Genomic DNA, 16,552 nt, shown 5'->3' on the forward strand with positions numbered 1-16,552 from the left:
TTAGTTTTATTTCAATGATATGTGTAGCACGAAATGTATTTGTATTTATAAAAAATATTGAAAATTCGAATCTAGCAATTAACAATATAATAAAGTTGCAACAAAGGGTATGCGTCAATTAAAGTTTGATTAAAAGTTCGTAACATGTATAAATATTAAGTAATGTTAAGTTGCCATACCTATTACAAATGTTCGGGTGACATCGGGTTGTGTAGATGAGGAAATGTGCATTTGCAAAATGAGTAGCTTCAATATTAATAAAATGATTTGATGCTAAAAATATGGTAGATGAGAAAATTGAAAACCCTTATAACCGATCTATTAATGAGTTAACCTTCCTAATTAAAATTTTTATCTACCTCTCACAAAAATATCTCAATGCTACAAATAGTGTATATACAATCTTTGGTGTGGGAATCTAGTACAAATTATCTACCCATTATCGTGTCGTCTATACCCTTTCTTTAAACAAAACTGATATTAAAAAACACAACCACTTCTGGGTGGAACTAGTTATATTCATCTACATATTAATTAAAGTCTAATATTTTTCTCCCTAGACATCAATACTACTTTGATGGATGAAAAAGAAAGCATCAACTAGATACAATTATGGGAAACAATAATTACTATGTTGATTATCATGAGAAGAGTCCGGCCATGCCATACCTATCTTAAAACACTAACTTTTCACTGTATGTATTAGTAAGATTATTCATCAAGTACTTTATAATTACATTGATTTGTACGAAAAAAATGTTTAAAATACCACAACCCTTAATGTTTTCAAAACTGTATGTAATGTATATTTCTAGTTGTGATAATTTATACCAGAGGGAACATCTATTATGGCAATATAAATAAAGTGTAGGGCCGGATTAGCTCGAACGACAATAATTAGTACATAAACTGAAGTCTTCAAAATTTAATATATTCTTTTTTCACTACAATTGTCTCAGATAAATTTAAAGGCACATACATTTTATTTTCAATTAAATATCGCTTAAAAAAGCATTATGGTTGAGAAATAAATATATAATTAATATTTGTATCTAGTCAATTACCAATTTCTGTGAATGTTGTTAATCTAGATGATGAATATACAGAATTTTCCAACGATATCTATATAAATAAACCATTTTTTGAAACAATCTGTATATGAAATGAGTATAAACAGTCTTCCGAAATTTTTACATAGAAACAAATAATTTTTCCAAATTATAAATGTAAAGACACTACGTGAATCTGTATTCCAAAAACTGATACGAAATATAAACAATTTTTTTAAAAATATATGAAACTATATATACCTCAAGTTCTCGCATCAATTCTTAGAATATTCTAAATTAAAAATACATTACTGTCAATTTTTCATCTTTAACCTTTTAAAATTTGATTTGACAACATTTATATACATACTTTTTGATATCATAACGATTTATTTGACAGATTTAACAGTATTTCGGAAATCACCTAACGAAGAATAACTGACAGTACACAAATTAACCCATTCAAAATTTTATAAACATTACACTGAATCATAAAATTTTTTGGAACCAACAGTTTCATTGATAGCTTCAGCAGAGCATAGACACAAAAATATTTTCATTATTTAGAATAAATATAATTAAGTAATCTAAGAAAACAACTGATCTACGTCAAAATGACGGCCGTGAGGTAAACAGTAATGGTGAAAGTTGTTTTTTACTGTTTGAATGTCCACAGTTGGATAAAAATTACAACGTGGCAACGATGTAGATCCTGAAAGCCTGTTCATTAAAATATTTTATAAAATCTTGTAGGGATTAGTAACCGAAAGGTTAATACTGGAATAAATTATTTCAATCTCATCAACTTTCTAATTATTCTAAATATTTATCACAAATTCATATAATTCTTTATATAGCTATACCAGTTTGTTTCGATTGAAGAATAAAAACAATTTCAACATATGGAATGATTCAGTTTTTACCCAAATAACACAAAAATTATCTCTTTAAACGTTTAAAAATTGATATATGACGAAACATAAGAACTAATTTCAATACAAAACAAATCGTTCAAATGGTATTTAGGTTTAAGCATGAATAAAGTCTCCCAGCTGTCACCGAAGGAGGTATAGACCTGGGTAGAAGCCTTTAAAGATGGTAAAAAGTGAAAAAAAAATAATAGTAGGATGAAACTCATTGAAGAATGAGGGGAGTATTTTTTTATTACACCTCGTATATCTGGTATAGCTTTCTCCATAATATATAAATATATAAGTTATAATCTTAATTTAAGTATAAATTATTATCTAGCTGTATAGGCCCATTCACACATTGCATAAGTATAAAATATGTGTAAAATTGTTATTACATTCATATATATATTATTTTTTTATATTCAGAGATATTAGGTTTTTATAACATTACAACATTTCAAATGATAATGCGTAACTAGATATTTCAAACAAAATTTGAAAAATATAAAAATATTTTCATCTGATTTTACAGCAGGAAACGAAAAAATATAAAATTCTAACCAGTACAGTCTTGTTCTCAAAAAGAATTTAATAAAAATGAAAGAGAGCCACAATGTGACTCAAAGGAGTCAATAGAAATCTGACAGAATAATAATGTTAGATAATTTGAGTTTGAAATAATTTGTAAATAAAATCTCTGGAGGTAAATAATCAGTTAAATAATATATAAAAATAAATGAGGTAGAAATTATTTGAAATTATCTGTTTGTGAGATTAAAAAAACCTCACATCTCTTATTTGTTAAAGCAGCAATTCGCAGATAGAAATGTACGCATTTAAATGTTTAGAATCAGCTGAACAATTCCTTGCCTGTTTCTTCTAAAGTCTTATTGGTCAATCTCTCGATCTCGCCTAAAAGAAATTGCGTATCTGTATCCAATTCCGACAGGGGAGGACTACTACCAGCTTGAATAGAATTATGGACATTGTCCCATTCAAGAGAATTGGCAGATGAAACCCGTGACCAATCTGAATCACTGGGGTTTGCATTTATTTCTGAATTGTGGGTGTTAGATGTAGTCGGACAACATGATAGGTCTTCTGGAAGTGCAGTCCTTAATAGAAAACAAGTCAATAAATATGTTTATTCAGTTGGTACAAGGAATTTGATCATAACAAATTCATATAAAAGTTACATGTTGATGAAATTATAAAATACTGAGATTTTCACGATATTATGAGTAATTAACTAATTTTTTTAAGCTGTAGACTTATAAATTAACAAAAATTAAACTTTTCAACATTAACACTTACCATGAACTACCAGAAGGATCATGAATCAAAGAAATTGGTAAAGTTTCATGTTCCCATTCCAAATCTAAACTGCTAGCAGGTGTAGAGGTTGCAGTTCGTTGTAACAAAGCTCTTGCATCAAGATACTGTAACTGTATATCTCTACTGGTACAAGATCTGTTAAAAACAGGAAATATAACAATCTGATTCGAGCAATAGCATTTATAATGTGGTTAATGAGAAAATTTACCCTGTAGATGGGAGTCTCTGAGATTCTGAAAGCCTACTGTAGCCTGAAGAAATCTGAGCATTACATAAACCATCAACCAATTGAAGTACTGGTCTCTGTAAAAATTATGAAACAGTATTAAGAAATTTTGTTTATTAATAATTGCGGTTGACAAATTACCTTTTTATTTGATCTCTTTTTAAATAATCGAGACAGAAAACTTCTGATTTGAAGACGCATGAAAAAATTAACATTAAAAGTTAATATATGAATAAGCAATCACTGTTTGTGTTAACAAATGAAAAATGTGAAAATTACCTCTTTGACGTATTTGCGGTGGACGTATTCTGTAAAAATATTATGTATGTATTTAATTTTGGAATATATTTTTCTAAATTACTCACTTCTTCAACGAGAAAAGCGAAATCAACGGCGGTACTTTCATTATCAAGTATGTTAAAATTTCGTAAAGTTCTTGCAGCACTAGATTGATGAGGCAGACAGCTGTTGAAACAATTTCCCATTGTTGTAGCAGTCCTGAAGGGACTGCGTTAATATCAACCCCCATAGGGCTTTATAAATGTATATGAATCCGTGATTGCCGTATCGGAGTAACAACGTTTAGTTTAAAAAAATGGAAAATAATATCAAAAATTGGTTATATCGAATGTGATTTGAAAAGATTTATTGGTTTTTGAATGGTTTTCAAATAAAATCCTATAATTATTTATAAATCGAGTGTTAAATGTATAATTATTAGTATATAAATTGGTCTGAGTTAAATAAACTACTATATTTATGATTCATGTATATTAATTCAATTCAATAAATGGTAATTTTTGTTTGGATGATAATCATTTGAACTGTCATTAATTTTCTGCTTCTTTTTAAAAATGGTCTCTACCAATAGTAAAAGTCAGCTACAATCTCCAGTTAATTTTTTAGTTACCTGTTCAAAATCCGAGGTGTAATTTTTTCTGCTTACTTGTCTTTATCCATTTTCATATTGATGCTACTTTTTTATTTTGGAATGAAGATTGTCAAATAAAATCCCTTATTTACAGTATGTTATGGCCATTTATATAGAATCAATTTCTTTTTGTTTGTTTACATTCTAGAATCCAAATGATCTAGAAATCCGTTTTGTATAAATAGGCGAGAAGTCAGTGAACAATCTGATGAAATTAGAAGAAAAAAACATGATGCTACTGTGAATCCCTAGATGGCGCCAATTTGGCCGAAACAAATAACATTGTCACAGACTATCCAAATAAGGCTGATCTGTAATGAGTTGTAATTATCTTTCTTCAATAGTGGGCGAAAAGTTGGATTACAAGATTATAGTGACTTCTCAGCATTAATTTCAGTGAAAAAATTGTTTACTGTTTCAGAATTAGGTTTATTGGGTTAAATGGGGGTTCTGCTTTATGAATAACATTAAACCAAGTTTTTCAATATGAAGTTTCATCATCCACTGACACTACGGCCCTCAGAGAGCCTTGGCCTCTTCCACCACATTCCTCCCGTCATCACGGTCCAACGCTCGGCGTTTGTGCGGTCCCCCAGGCAGTGGCCGGCCTTCTGGCTTCTGCCGGTACGCTTTGCGCACCCCCGCTCCCCAGGCATAAGCTCCAAGTGACCTAGTCATCTGACCCTGGCCCTCTTGACTTCTAAGCTTGACACTAAGCTGGATCTTCATAGAGTCGGTGTTTGTATGCTCTGCTTGTACACTGGTCCATATTTTCGGCGTACGATCTTTTGCTCCCAGGTATATGACAATTGGGCGGATAATTGTGCGATAGATCCGATCTTTCGTTTTCCAATTTAGTAAACGTGACTTTAGTAGTCGTTGCAGACTCTTATCTCCATAGAGTTGTCATTATTTTCGTCAACTAATGATCCCAGCTATTTAAGCGACGGTATATTTTAGAACTTCTACTTAGAAAGCTCCTGGGGGGAGTTCTTCTGTTCCTTGACATACGACATACAGGATTCCTCCGCTATTTTTGCTCTTTGTACCAGGCGAATAACGCCAAAAAGACGCAGGGTGGTGTAGAGGTAAGATCGATCAACTCTGTCATAAGCTTGTTTGTAATCTATAATATAAAGCTAAAATAATACAAATGATAACTTAAAAAAATAGCTATATTGAAACACAATGGATTAACAAATTTTCAATACAAAATTTTACAGTGGAGTATCCAAATATGGACGAACATTTATAAAGGGAATAATAATAATTGTAACCAATAATGGTCCTTCGAGCTGGACGTACACACTTTATATCGAATTTTATCAAATAAAAACTATTTATCGAACATAAGTTATCCAGTTTTATGATGATTGGGGAAGTAATTTTTTTTTCATCATCACAATCCCTCAAATAATAATTTTGGATACGACACTGCGTATTTATGTATATAAGCCAGTTGTTCCAAATTTAAGCATTTTAATATTCTTTTTATACAATGAACGTTCTAAAAACATCATTTTTTATATAATTTATAAGTTATGGATACAAATATCAACTATCTTACTTTATAATAAGGCGGTAATATAAAAAAAGATCCTTTATTAAAAAAATAAAAATTGTAAAGCATTAAGATAAAATCTGTTTTTTTTCTAATAATCTTCAAACAATTAATGCAGATTTTGTAGGGTTGTGTGATTTTTTTTTTAAATAAAAATATAATACAAGAATATGACCCTTAGAAAATAAATCAACGCATATTTTACCCCTCTTGACCAAAATCTTCCATGAACTTTTTAAGTTTCGTGAGATCATCTTCATTAACTGTTGGTTTTGATGTAGCCACTGACCTCATCATGTCATTCTATAAAAAAAAACAACTCATTCCTTGGAGACTATTAAAATCTTATAACTTACCATTGTTACAGGTGGTTCTGCTAATTTCTCACTAGGTATATCCATCCAGGACATTTCTACAGCTCCAGGATCTCCCGGCGAACATGGAAGTAATAAATCATCCACGATGGTGTTAGGATCTAATGGAGAAGGACCACGGATCTTTTTGAAGTGAGTTGCTGTTTGCACTTTACGAACTGGCTGCATTAATGCATCTCGTACAACAATACTTATATCAGCACCAGAATAACTACAAAATTATGTTAATTAAATGATTGAATTTCAAATAAATGTATTGATATAAAAATACCCTTCAGTTCTAGCAGCTAATTCCTTAATGTCTTCTTCAGTTAATTCCGTATGAGTATTACCTAAATGCAACTTGAACATTACTGCTCTAGCAGGCTCTTCTGGTAGAGGGATGTAGATCCTCTTCTCAAATCTTCTTCTAATAGCCGAATCTAACACCCAAGGAATATTTGTAGCGCCCAAAACTAATATGCCCTCAGTATCATGACCAACACCTTAAAAAAAATGTAGAAATAACAAAAATTACTTATTAACTGTCATATAAGAAAATTGATCATTAAAAATTAAATGTACCTTGCATTTGTATCAAAAATTCCGTTTTGATTCTTCTGGCTGATTCTGATTCATTATCAGAACGAGATGAACATAGAGAATCTATCTCATCAATAAATATAATGCTCGGTTTCTGTGCCCGTGCTAATTCAAAAAGATTTCTCACTAATTTTTCTGATTCACCCAACCATTTTGAAACCAAATCAGATGAAGAAACCGAGAAGAATGTCGAGTTATTCGCTTCTGTGGCTACTGCTTTTGCCAAATACGATTTACCTGTTCCAGGTGGCTAAAAATAATATGAAATATTTAAATATTTTTGCTCTCTCAGTCCAACAATTTGTTGATGAATATGATCCATAATCACCCTTTTTATGCTTGTTTACGATAGTTCTAGTTGACTGACCCTTATAGAAGGTTATCTACTTGACCCATCAGCATCAGTTAGCCATCAAATGTTAAATGATAAACATCTCCATTAACAACAAACAACAATTCTACTTGAAAATGAACACAATAGAGCTGATCAAGCGGTCACCCTATTGTGCTGAACATGAGTCAATCTGCTGTTTCCAAAGTTTACCGTCGTTACCAATAGACTAATAACTCTCATCGAAAATGGAATTCCAGAAGAAATATAAGCGCATCTGGCGTACCTACATCGGCATGACGAGGAGAGCCGGGTATAAAGAGCAGCTAATTTTTATGTGCTTAATCTAAGCAGTCATGCCAAGAGATGAATGGTACTTGAGCCATAATCAGGTGTCACAAAAAGAGTCTGCTGAAAACCTGGTCAAAATCCAGCTCTGTAAGAGAAGAGACCATGGCAACCCCCTTTCTTCCCCTGAAGGCTCTGAGCAAACAGGGACTACAGAACCCAATAGCTCCAAAGCATTGGTCTCTACCAATGTCTAAGCTCTGATATGTGTTTTTAGTAAGTACCAGCTCAAACGCCACAACATCAGTGGTGTTAATAAGAAATAAAGAAGAAGGAAGGCAGAGTGTACCAAGACGACTCAGGACTTAACAGCTCCAAATTCTAAGATTGCTCAACCAACCTTCCTCCACCAAGGGCTGCCAGCCTAGAAGTCCAGTTAAAGAATATTAAGAGGCCAAGAATCCCTGGTTCTAATCCAAATGAACAGTGAGTTCGTTCTTAAAGTCAGAAAACTATACTTTTAGTAGGGCCTTGTGCTAGCTGCAGGTGAGCAGTTTCTCCTTCTTGGGCAGGTTATGAATCATTTTCAAATTCATGAAAAGGTTCTAGTCAAAGCACCTGATTAGCTTTTAAAAGGACATTGCCTCTGGTGTTGTGGAATGGGGCACAATGAGCCTTGGCCACCTACTATTTTACTAAGGACTATGAACATTTCAAATTTGATTATTTTTTTATAATTTTTGTAAAATTATTAAAATAAATCTACAATAGAAAAATTCAGTTCCAAATGTTTGAAAATAAGCATACAACAACTGAATAAATTTGCAATAAAACCCAAATATGATAATAACAATTTCAAAGCAATATTTAGTAAAAAAAAATGTTTGGCAATGTAGAATATATACAAAAAAAAATAATAAAAACGAATTTACTGAGATATAATTGGTAAAAACTTACCCCAAACAATAAAATTCCCTTCCATGGTACCCGTTTTCCACTAAAAAGATGAGGAAATCTGATAGGAAGAATAACAGCTTCTTTCAAAGCCTCTTTAGCAGCGTCAAGACCTGCAACATCACTCCACTTAACATGAGGTTTCTCAACAACTATAGCGCCTTCTAATTTGCTCTGAAGTTTCTTTTTGTCTGGATCCTCATCTTCATCATCACTATCACTCTTTTTGTCTTCTCTATATTTCAAAAATCATTTAATATCCCATATGTACAACTAAAGTTTACAAAATATACTTACTTGGACGAACCACCATCTAAAACTGGCTTCTTTTTTCCTTTTTTTATAGATTCCTTAATTTTTTCAGCTCTTTCTAAATATTGAACACATTTGGCTCTAATGCTGTCTTTAGCCTTTTCACCTTGTGCTTCATCTAAATAACAAAGTTAAACATAACAAAATAAAAACAAATCTTTCCCAACGTATTTGAAATTGAAAAATTTGTATTTACAAAGAAATAATGTCGAGGTAGTTATCAACAGATGATTGTCATTAATGTATACCTACATTTTATGGCATGTAAAAAATATTCAACACCGTGTTCATATAATCGGAGAGCTTCTTCATAATTCTTGTTCCTATCTTCTTCTGTTGCTTTAGTGACTAATTCGATAGCTTTTTGTAAAGTAGTGCCAGTTGCCATTTGTAATTAATGCTAGGATCAACGAAAATTGATTTCGTATTTTAGAGAAATATAAATTACCTACAGAATAATTCGTTTTAACAATTATTTGTAAGTATAATGCCGAATCGATATGTGTGATAGTCAAAAATGCATTTTTCTAAAGAAGATACTTTTTTGAGATAATTGTAACTTCTAAGAATAATTTAAGAATCACACCTAAAAATTACACAAATGACATTGACGTAGAATGAAATGTCATACTAATAATAACATGTATATTGCAATATGAATAAAGTTTAAAATTATATGATAAAACTTATTGAATTCGTTTTATATAAATAAATGTTGTTATGAAATATATGAAACTGAATTTTCAGGAAAAACTAATTTTTTTCAAAAAATGGCCTCATCTATAATATCTTCTTCTTTTTCATGTTAAAGGTCTTGAAAAATAAGTTAGAATCGAACGGTTAATGGCTTAAAGCAACGCCCTTGAGACAAGCGTCTATTTCTGACAATGACGTTCTATGTTCATTGAAAAATGTTGATATTTGGTGATTGTAAGTGGTAACATATACATCTAATTAGATATTTGATTTTATTAAAATGATAACTGTGAGATATACAAGAAATTTATTTTTGAGGGTTCTATGTATTGTTTATCTATCGGCATTTTTATCATTCTATATTCAAATACCAGGTAAGTTGAAATAACCATTTTTATTTTATCATTACCAAAAAAGCCGAACTGACCGGTTGTATTCTATTTGATTCACACGTAACTGTTGTAATACATCACGGCCATTCACCTTTTGTACTGAAGTTACTTTTATTACTAATTCCTCAAAATTTTATTCAATATTTTGTATCCTTGTCAAATCCTCATATGTTGTTTTATATATAACTAATGCAGTTCACTACCATCACAAAATTTAAATATAGATAAGACACCCAATTCTTAGATTCTGAATATTTTGAACTCAACCTTATAATTATACTTTTTATTTTGAAAATATGGCATATTTCTAATTATAAATTGTGTAGTAATCAAGAAATGCAGTAAAAAGCATTTTTTTATTAGATGCGAATTTGAAAGTTACTTTCTACCATTTTTATTTGTAACTATTGAACCATTGCAAATCTTTATCATGCCCTAATTACTTTTTTGTTTAATGATTATTTCCTATTAAAATGTAACTGCTTGTTTTTAAATATGAAAGTTAATTAATAATTACTTGAGAAAAAATGTGTAAAAAACTACCAGTTATTAATTCTCATCCAAATTCAAATATATATATCGCACCCCTGCCAAAAAAAGTCAACTCAAAAAATGCAATTACTAAGTTAAATATACATACAAAAACGTCATTTCTCCACTTTAACTCTTTACCACTAGATGGCGGAAATAATATGTTTACTTTGATCTAGTAGTCGACGATGGCTTTATACCAATAAAGAAATAGTAGTTGTTTAATTTTCTGTGAAGAAAAGAGTCATATTAATTATTATGGCAATTTTTTTTGTGTATTGTTTCGACATTTTCATAATATCTTCAAATGGAAAGTGTTTCATTTAGAGTTGTGACTTTTTTCTTCCAAATTATTTTGCTAAAATTAATATTGTGTGCAACAAAACAGTTACATTTTCAGTTGTAGCAGTCTTATACAATATTAGTTTTTTTGAGCCTTCCATGCTAACAGGAAATTACTAAAAAGTAAACTACTAACAAAAATGTAGTTGTAGTGATTACGTTTTAGTCAGTTATATAATAAATGTGTAATTTACTTTATTTTTGTGTTTCACATAAATATTTTATTTGTGTCATTTTCAAAAGAGTTTATTATTATTTTGAAAACTTGGACACTTTAATTTTTTTACCAAAAGTACAGATAAACAAAATAAAAGATATTCAAAAACTTGCTTGGTTATTTAAAAATTGAGGTCGTAATTCAGTGCAATTTATATACATTTACCTATTTTTCTCTATAATAAAATGAAGTTTTATCAACTGCTATTGGTTTCGTATTTATTGTGTATAGGTTTATATGGAGACAATGGAATACTGCCAGCTAGATCCGTATTGGAAAATAGTAAACATAAAACTTTATCTGCAAAAGTTCATTATCAACCCACTTTATTGTGGCTAGCACCATTTCTTGGTCTCGATACTAGTTATGCTTTAGATGTACTGGCATTGCTAGGAGCCTTTTTGGCTTTTACTGGGTAGGTAACATTTTTTTATACTTCCAGTTATCATTGAATTTAAGAAATATATATAAATTGATTTCTTTATCTTACAATTGTATTTTGGAATTTTAAGGATCATTTCACAGAAATTTTGTACAATACCGCTTTTTGCTGGATTGTGGTCGTTATACTTTTCGCTCTACCAAATTGGACAAATATTTGTAACAAACTTGTAAGTATTCGTAGTTATAATATTCTCATTGCTGTGTCTAGTACATATTTATCTAATTGATTGTTTTTGTAAATATTGATATCATTCATTTTCTATGTTCACTATATTCTTTTCATATACAGTATCAGGGCTTTTAGTGAGTTCCCTAAAGTCCCTTTTTTATTTTAGGACATGTAAAATTTCCTTTTTTATATTTCCCGTACTTTTCATTCATGCAATGCAGATTTGTACAAACTATTATTAAAATAATGATTTTGTTCTGACAGCCATATGAATTTGTTAGATATAGAAAATAAGAGAATATACCCAATAAATTTGCTTTCTGTCACCATTAATATAAAGAAAGAAAACACAAGTACGCTCTTCATGATTTGCATTCAGTAGTCTTATTATACCAGCAGAAAAAATATACTTTTCATTGCACGAAGATGATGATGATGTAGAGACTGATGATATTAGAAAACCAGGAATCATGACATTCTACATCTACAAGTGGTGTAGATGTAGTTGACAGCTTATAGTGTTTCCAGAAATACCAAGCCTTGACCTATTGTTATCTTTTATAATTTGAATTTGGTTAGGCTGAAGATGTTTTGATCCTCTTCCAGGTGAAAGAGGACATTGCAAATATTGAAAGATACAGTTTCTAAAAACATGGAGCATATTAAGGGTTGTTACCATTTGCCAAATTAATTGATTGACTTACATCTCCTCCCATTTGTGTACACAGATAAAATTTTCATTTTAATGGTGTGTACTTTAAATAATAGTCTCTAATTATTTTATTTGAATTTAATTAATTCCAAAATTTGAATAAATACATTTAATTTGGTAATATTTGACACATTTTCAGTAAAAAAATCTTTTTGAACGTGTCAGTAATTGTATAAACAAATGTATAATATTTCATTCACCTTCTCCTTTTTTTACATAAGTTTATTCTCAAGTTTCTAGTTGACATTGATCAGTTCAACAGTACAATAGAAAATGAATTCTCATTTTTCTGTATAAGTTGTAGTGAAAACTATAGTGTCTCTTTTAAATAAGGAAATGTTTTGCTTTTGGTATTATATCTAACGAATTGTAACTGTTCTTTTCATACTGATAAATAAATTTTGAAATTTAACAAATCAATGGATTAACCTTTGATAAATTTTAGTGATGAACTTCTTTTGGAAACGGGTTTTCTGGCAATTTTTGTAGCTCCTTTACTGCCAGGTCGCAGGAAAGGTTCAAAAGGTTGTTCCAAAGATCTCATATCACTGTGGCTAATCAAATGGTTACTATTTCGAATTTTATTCACATCGGGTATTAAAAAATTCATTCTTGGAGATCCATTATGGTGGTCGTTGAAAGGTAATTGGAAACTTTCTCATTACATTATGCGGTCAGTGAGTTTTTTTTTAAATAATATAATCATGTTTTAGCTATAAGTCGTGTTTACGAAGTACTACCATTGCCAACACCTCTGAGTTGGTATGCATATGCTCTGCCTGAATGGCAATTGAAACTGACACAAGTATTTACTAATACAGCAGAAATTTTGTTACCGTTTTTATTTTTTGTACCTGTTAGATGTGTCAGAATAACTACATTTTTCTTACAAGTGAGTCAACTTTTTGTCAAAAATTTTCTTTTTTATTATTCTTGTTATTATTTTAGTTATTTTTGCAAATTTGTATTCTTTTAACTGGAAATTTTGGATTCGCGAATTTATTGGTAATAACACTACAAATAGCCCTTTTGGACGATCAGTGCTTTTATAAAAAGAAAAGTTCCAATAAATCATCTATATTAGGTACAATCGCCACAGTTGTGATATACGGAGCAATAATTTATGGGGTGGTGGTTCTTTTCAATTTGAAAATTAATGGTACACAAATTGATGCTACTGTTGGTAAGTTCATATAATTTTTTTAACTGTTTTGATGAAATCATTTGTTGTTTTCGTTTTAGCATTTACTAGAATCCAGTTTGATAAATATATCGGGCCAATTATTATTTATGCGGTTTACTTTGGATTAGTGTCTTTAGCAACAACGGTTCTTTATAGTTTGTCAAATGTACTTTTCGATAATCAGGGTGGAAATAAAGGATTGGCTACCATTTCGATTCTATTTTATGCCGGAATTGCTGTTCTCCTCTTCTTATCGAGTACAGTAAGTATTAAATTCAATAATTTTATAACCAAAGATCAATTTGTTTTATAAAAATATTATATACTTTACTAATTTATGAACGTTCACTGTTTGTTTTTATCAAACATTCTCAAAAATTCTATAAAGCTCCAAAATATCCAAGAATTCCTAATTTTTTTTAATTTCTTATATTTTGAAACCATTCCTTGACATTTGGAATATTTTATAATTTGTAATATTTTGAGAACATTGAATTTTTATTCTGGAAAAGTTATAAAATCGCAAAAATATTGATGGAAAATTTCAGAAAGTAAACTAAATTAATTGAAAATTTCAAGAACATTTTAATTTTTTTAAGTTTAATGGGTTCTAGACAATTTAAGAATATTCCTATACATTTGGAACATTCTATAATTTGAAGAATTTGAGGACAATGGATTTTTATTTAGAAAAAGTTTCAAAAAACCTTGAAAATATGGATGGAACATTTCATAAAACTTTAGAAAATAAATTGAACTATTCAAAATTTTTGATATTTCAATTTTTTCGTATTCAATAGGTTCTAGACACTTTAATAACATTCCTAAAAATTCGGAACATTCTATATTGTAATATTTTGAGAGTATTGAATTTTTATTAAGAGAGTTTCAAGAAATCTTGAAAATATTGATGGAAAATTTCATAAAACTTCAGAAAATAAACTAAACTGATCAAAATTATGAACATTTTAATTTTTTCATGTTCATCAGTTTCTGGAAACTTAATTTTTTTCATTTTCAATGAGTTGTAGATACTTTAACGGCATTTCCAAAAATTTGGAACATTCTAAAATTTTAATTATTTGGGAAAAATGGTTTTTTTTTTGTTTATATTCGTTCAAAAATCAAATTCGTAAACTTAGATATTTTGTTAATTTTAATACAGATGAAGTTAGACAAAAAATTTTCCAAGAACATTTCTAAAAATTTGATTTACTTTAAGAGCTATGAATTTTTATTATACTTATTTGAATTCAGTTTATTCAAATATTTTTGGTGTTATCGATATTGGGTTTTCTTCTAGAACATATACGGAAATAAATATTTTAATATTGCAGGTACCTTTAGCATCTTTACGTCCAGCGTCTAATTCGACGGTAAATCCCACAATACGCAATATGTATAATCGTTTACACAAACTTCACGCTGTTAACGCCTACAGTAGCCCTTTTACAAAATTCCCAGCTGGAAATGACCGTAACGAAATTGTTTTCGAAGGCGCTGATAGGGTTGACGGGCCATGGAAAGAATACAACTTTTTGTATAAACCTGGTAACCCCAATTCATCTTTACCGTTTCTCAGTAAGTTGTAAACACAATATCCTAGGAAATTTTTTTTATGTATTTTTGTTTTAGCTCCTCATTCAGCTCAAATAGATTGGCATATGTCTTCAGCTGCTTACAGTAGTTACGATTCACAACCGTGGTTATTATCCTTCGCCCACAGGATTCTTAATCATAATCCAGAAGTTCTTGTTCTTATTGATTTCAGAGAATCGCCTTTTCGTCAATCACCGCCAAAGTATCTTAGAGCTATTTTGTACAAATACAAATATACAGGTTGGAATCAAAGGTAATGATATTCGAAAGTTTCCCTACGGATTGAATCGAGCGTTATTCTTATTTCAGGAACCAAATACCTTGGTGGACACGCGAAAAGATCGCCGAATACTTGCCAGTAGTCAGCAAGGACTCTCCTTTCTTATTAGACTTTTTAAAAGCAAGGAATTTATTACCGTTAACTTCGAAAGTTGACGTGAACCCATTGTGGAAACAAATTTTAGATTTCATCAGATATATCATCAATCATTTAGAAGCTACTTTATTGTTTTGGTCGGTATTGTCCGCAGGTTTTGCCATTATTTGTACGACATCGTCGTCTGGTAAAAAATAAGTTTCTTTTTTAGTTGTGGGTGCCTCCAGATACAGAATTAAAATCTAAGTAAAACGGTATATCAAATGTATCCTTTCCGGTAGGTCAAATGTATTTTCTCGATAATGGGATCACCTTGAGTATTTGTTTCAAGACTGATGTTAAATGTTATTCAAATTTGGAAAAAAAATTTAATTGAAAATATTTTTTAGGTGTTAAATAGTTATTAACAGAGTGGTAGCGACATTTCTAAATTATTAAGTTATTAGCTGCCTTGAATTTCAATATTTTTAGATAAACTGATACCTAAAGGCAATGATAATACAAATCAGATGATCCATTATGATTGTGATATCTTTACATATTTTGGTTAATTCAAAGTGTGGTTTTAAAGATGAAAGTTTCGACATTTGCTTACATTTTAGTTCTGTATATGCACCATTTAAAAGGGATTTTTGTGTGTATTAGAATCTTGTAGAATCTATTTGAACGTGATTTGAATGGAATGAAAGATCAAATATCTGAAGAGGTATTGAGTATTTTAAAATTATCTAATATTGATTTTTTTACTTATTCTTGTAAATATACATTTATTATACAATATTGTTAATTTTATAGTTTCTACAATCATTTTTCAGTACAATTAATTGTTTGTCTTATACATGTCTCAGCTTTTTCTTATATCTTGTCTACTTAAGTCAGTTTTTTAATATAATTGTTCTTTTTACAAAATCAATAAAGTACTGCACGTAAAATTGTTGTTTTATTCAATTTTATCAACTCATTTTCATTTGAATAACCTTTAAACACGTTACTAATAGCAGAAAACTAGGTGGTAAAGAGTAATAAAGACTGAA

The 16,552-nt window shown here is 29.9% G+C and overlaps 3 protein-coding genes across 4 annotated transcripts; 1 reads left to right on the forward strand and 2 right to left on the reverse strand.

Moving 5' to 3' along the window:
- On the reverse strand, window positions 1–4,353 carry LOC130453014 (uncharacterized). Of its 2 annotated transcripts, none has more exons than XM_056792593.1 (6): window positions 3,890–4,353; window positions 3,804–3,832; window positions 3,666–3,708; window positions 3,507–3,601; window positions 3,278–3,433; window positions 1–3,078 (listed from the first exon to the last, which is right to left on the reverse strand). In XM_056792593.1, exons 1-6 carry the CDS (start codon window positions 4,007–4,009, stop codon window positions 2,814–2,816), a joined length of 708 nt encoding a protein of 235 aa, XP_056648571.1. In that variant the 5' UTR covers window positions 4,010–4,353; the 3' UTR covers window positions 1–2,813. The 2 variants fall into 2 exon arrangements, with proteins under 2 accessions (XP_056648571.1, XP_056648572.1); XM_056792594.1 differs by having other exon boundaries at window positions 3,666–3,705; window positions 3,890–4,345.
- Window positions 4,354–5,558: 1,205 nt separating this feature from the next.
- On the reverse strand, window positions 5,559–9,707 carry LOC130452742 (vacuolar protein sorting-associated protein 4). Its single transcript, XM_056792159.1, has 7 exons — window positions 9,110–9,707; window positions 8,843–8,975; window positions 8,549–8,780; window positions 6,955–7,222; window positions 6,662–6,875; window positions 6,373–6,601; window positions 5,559–6,319 (listed from the first exon to the last, which is right to left on the reverse strand). The coding sequence occupies exons 1-7, from the start codon at window positions 9,243–9,245 to the stop codon at window positions 6,218–6,220; spliced, it is 1,314 nt and encodes a 437-aa protein (XP_056648137.1). The 5' UTR covers window positions 9,246–9,707; the 3' UTR covers window positions 5,559–6,217.
- Window positions 9,662–16,450, forward strand: LOC130452737 (lipase maturation factor 2-like). Its single transcript, XM_056792154.1, has 10 exons — window positions 9,662–9,927; window positions 11,267–11,450; window positions 11,548–11,646; window positions 12,806–13,002; window positions 13,074–13,252; window positions 13,309–13,543; window positions 13,603–13,805; window positions 14,881–15,124; window positions 15,179–15,395; window positions 15,452–16,450. Exons 1-10 carry the CDS (start codon window positions 9,834–9,836, stop codon window positions 15,714–15,716), a joined length of 1,917 nt encoding a protein of 638 aa, XP_056648132.1. The 5' UTR covers window positions 9,662–9,833; the 3' UTR covers window positions 15,717–16,450.
- The last annotated feature ends 102 nt before the right edge of the window (window positions 16,451–16,552 follow it).

The sequence above is a fragment of the Diorhabda sublineata genome, chromosome 2 (genome assembly GCF_026230105.1).
Source record: "Diorhabda sublineata isolate icDioSubl1.1 chromosome 2, icDioSubl1.1, whole genome shotgun sequence".
NCBI classification, from domain to species: Eukaryota; Metazoa; Arthropoda; class Insecta; order Coleoptera; family Chrysomelidae; genus Diorhabda; species Diorhabda sublineata.

Coding starts and splice junctions, on each gene's coding strand:
- LOC130452742 (XM_056792159.1), bottom strand. CDS start 9,245: ATGGCAACTGGCACTACTTTACAAAAAGCTATCGAATTAGTCACTAAA. Junction 8,976..9,109: donor TTTTTTACATGCCATAAAAT/GTAGGTATACAT, acceptor TTTGTTATTTAG/ATGAAGCACAAGGTGAAAAG. Junction 8,781..8,842: donor TTAGATGGTGGTTCGTCCAA/GTAAGTATATTT, acceptor TTTGAAATATAG/AGAAGACAAAAAGAGTGATA.
- LOC130453014 (XM_056792593.1), bottom strand. CDS start 4,009: ATGGGAAATTGTTTCAACAGCTGTCTGCCTCATCAATCTAGTGCTGCA. Junction 3,833..3,889: donor TCGCTTTTCTCGTTGAAGAA/GTGAGTAATTTA, acceptor ATATTTTTACAG/AATACGTCCACCGCAAATAC. Junction 3,434..3,506: donor CAGAGACTCCCATCTACAGG/GTAAATTTTCTC, acceptor TGTTTTTAACAG/ATCTTGTACCAGTAGAGATA.
- LOC130452737 (XM_056792154.1), top strand. CDS start 9,834: ATGATAACTGTGAGATATACAAGAAATTTATTTTTGAGGGTTCTATGT. Junction 13,003..13,073: donor ATTATGGTGGTCGTTGAAAG/GTAATTGGAAAC, acceptor ATCATGTTTTAG/CTATAAGTCGTGTTTACGAA. Junction 13,544..13,602: donor ACAAATTGATGCTACTGTTG/GTAAGTTCATAT, acceptor TTTTCGTTTTAG/CATTTACTAGAATCCAGTTT.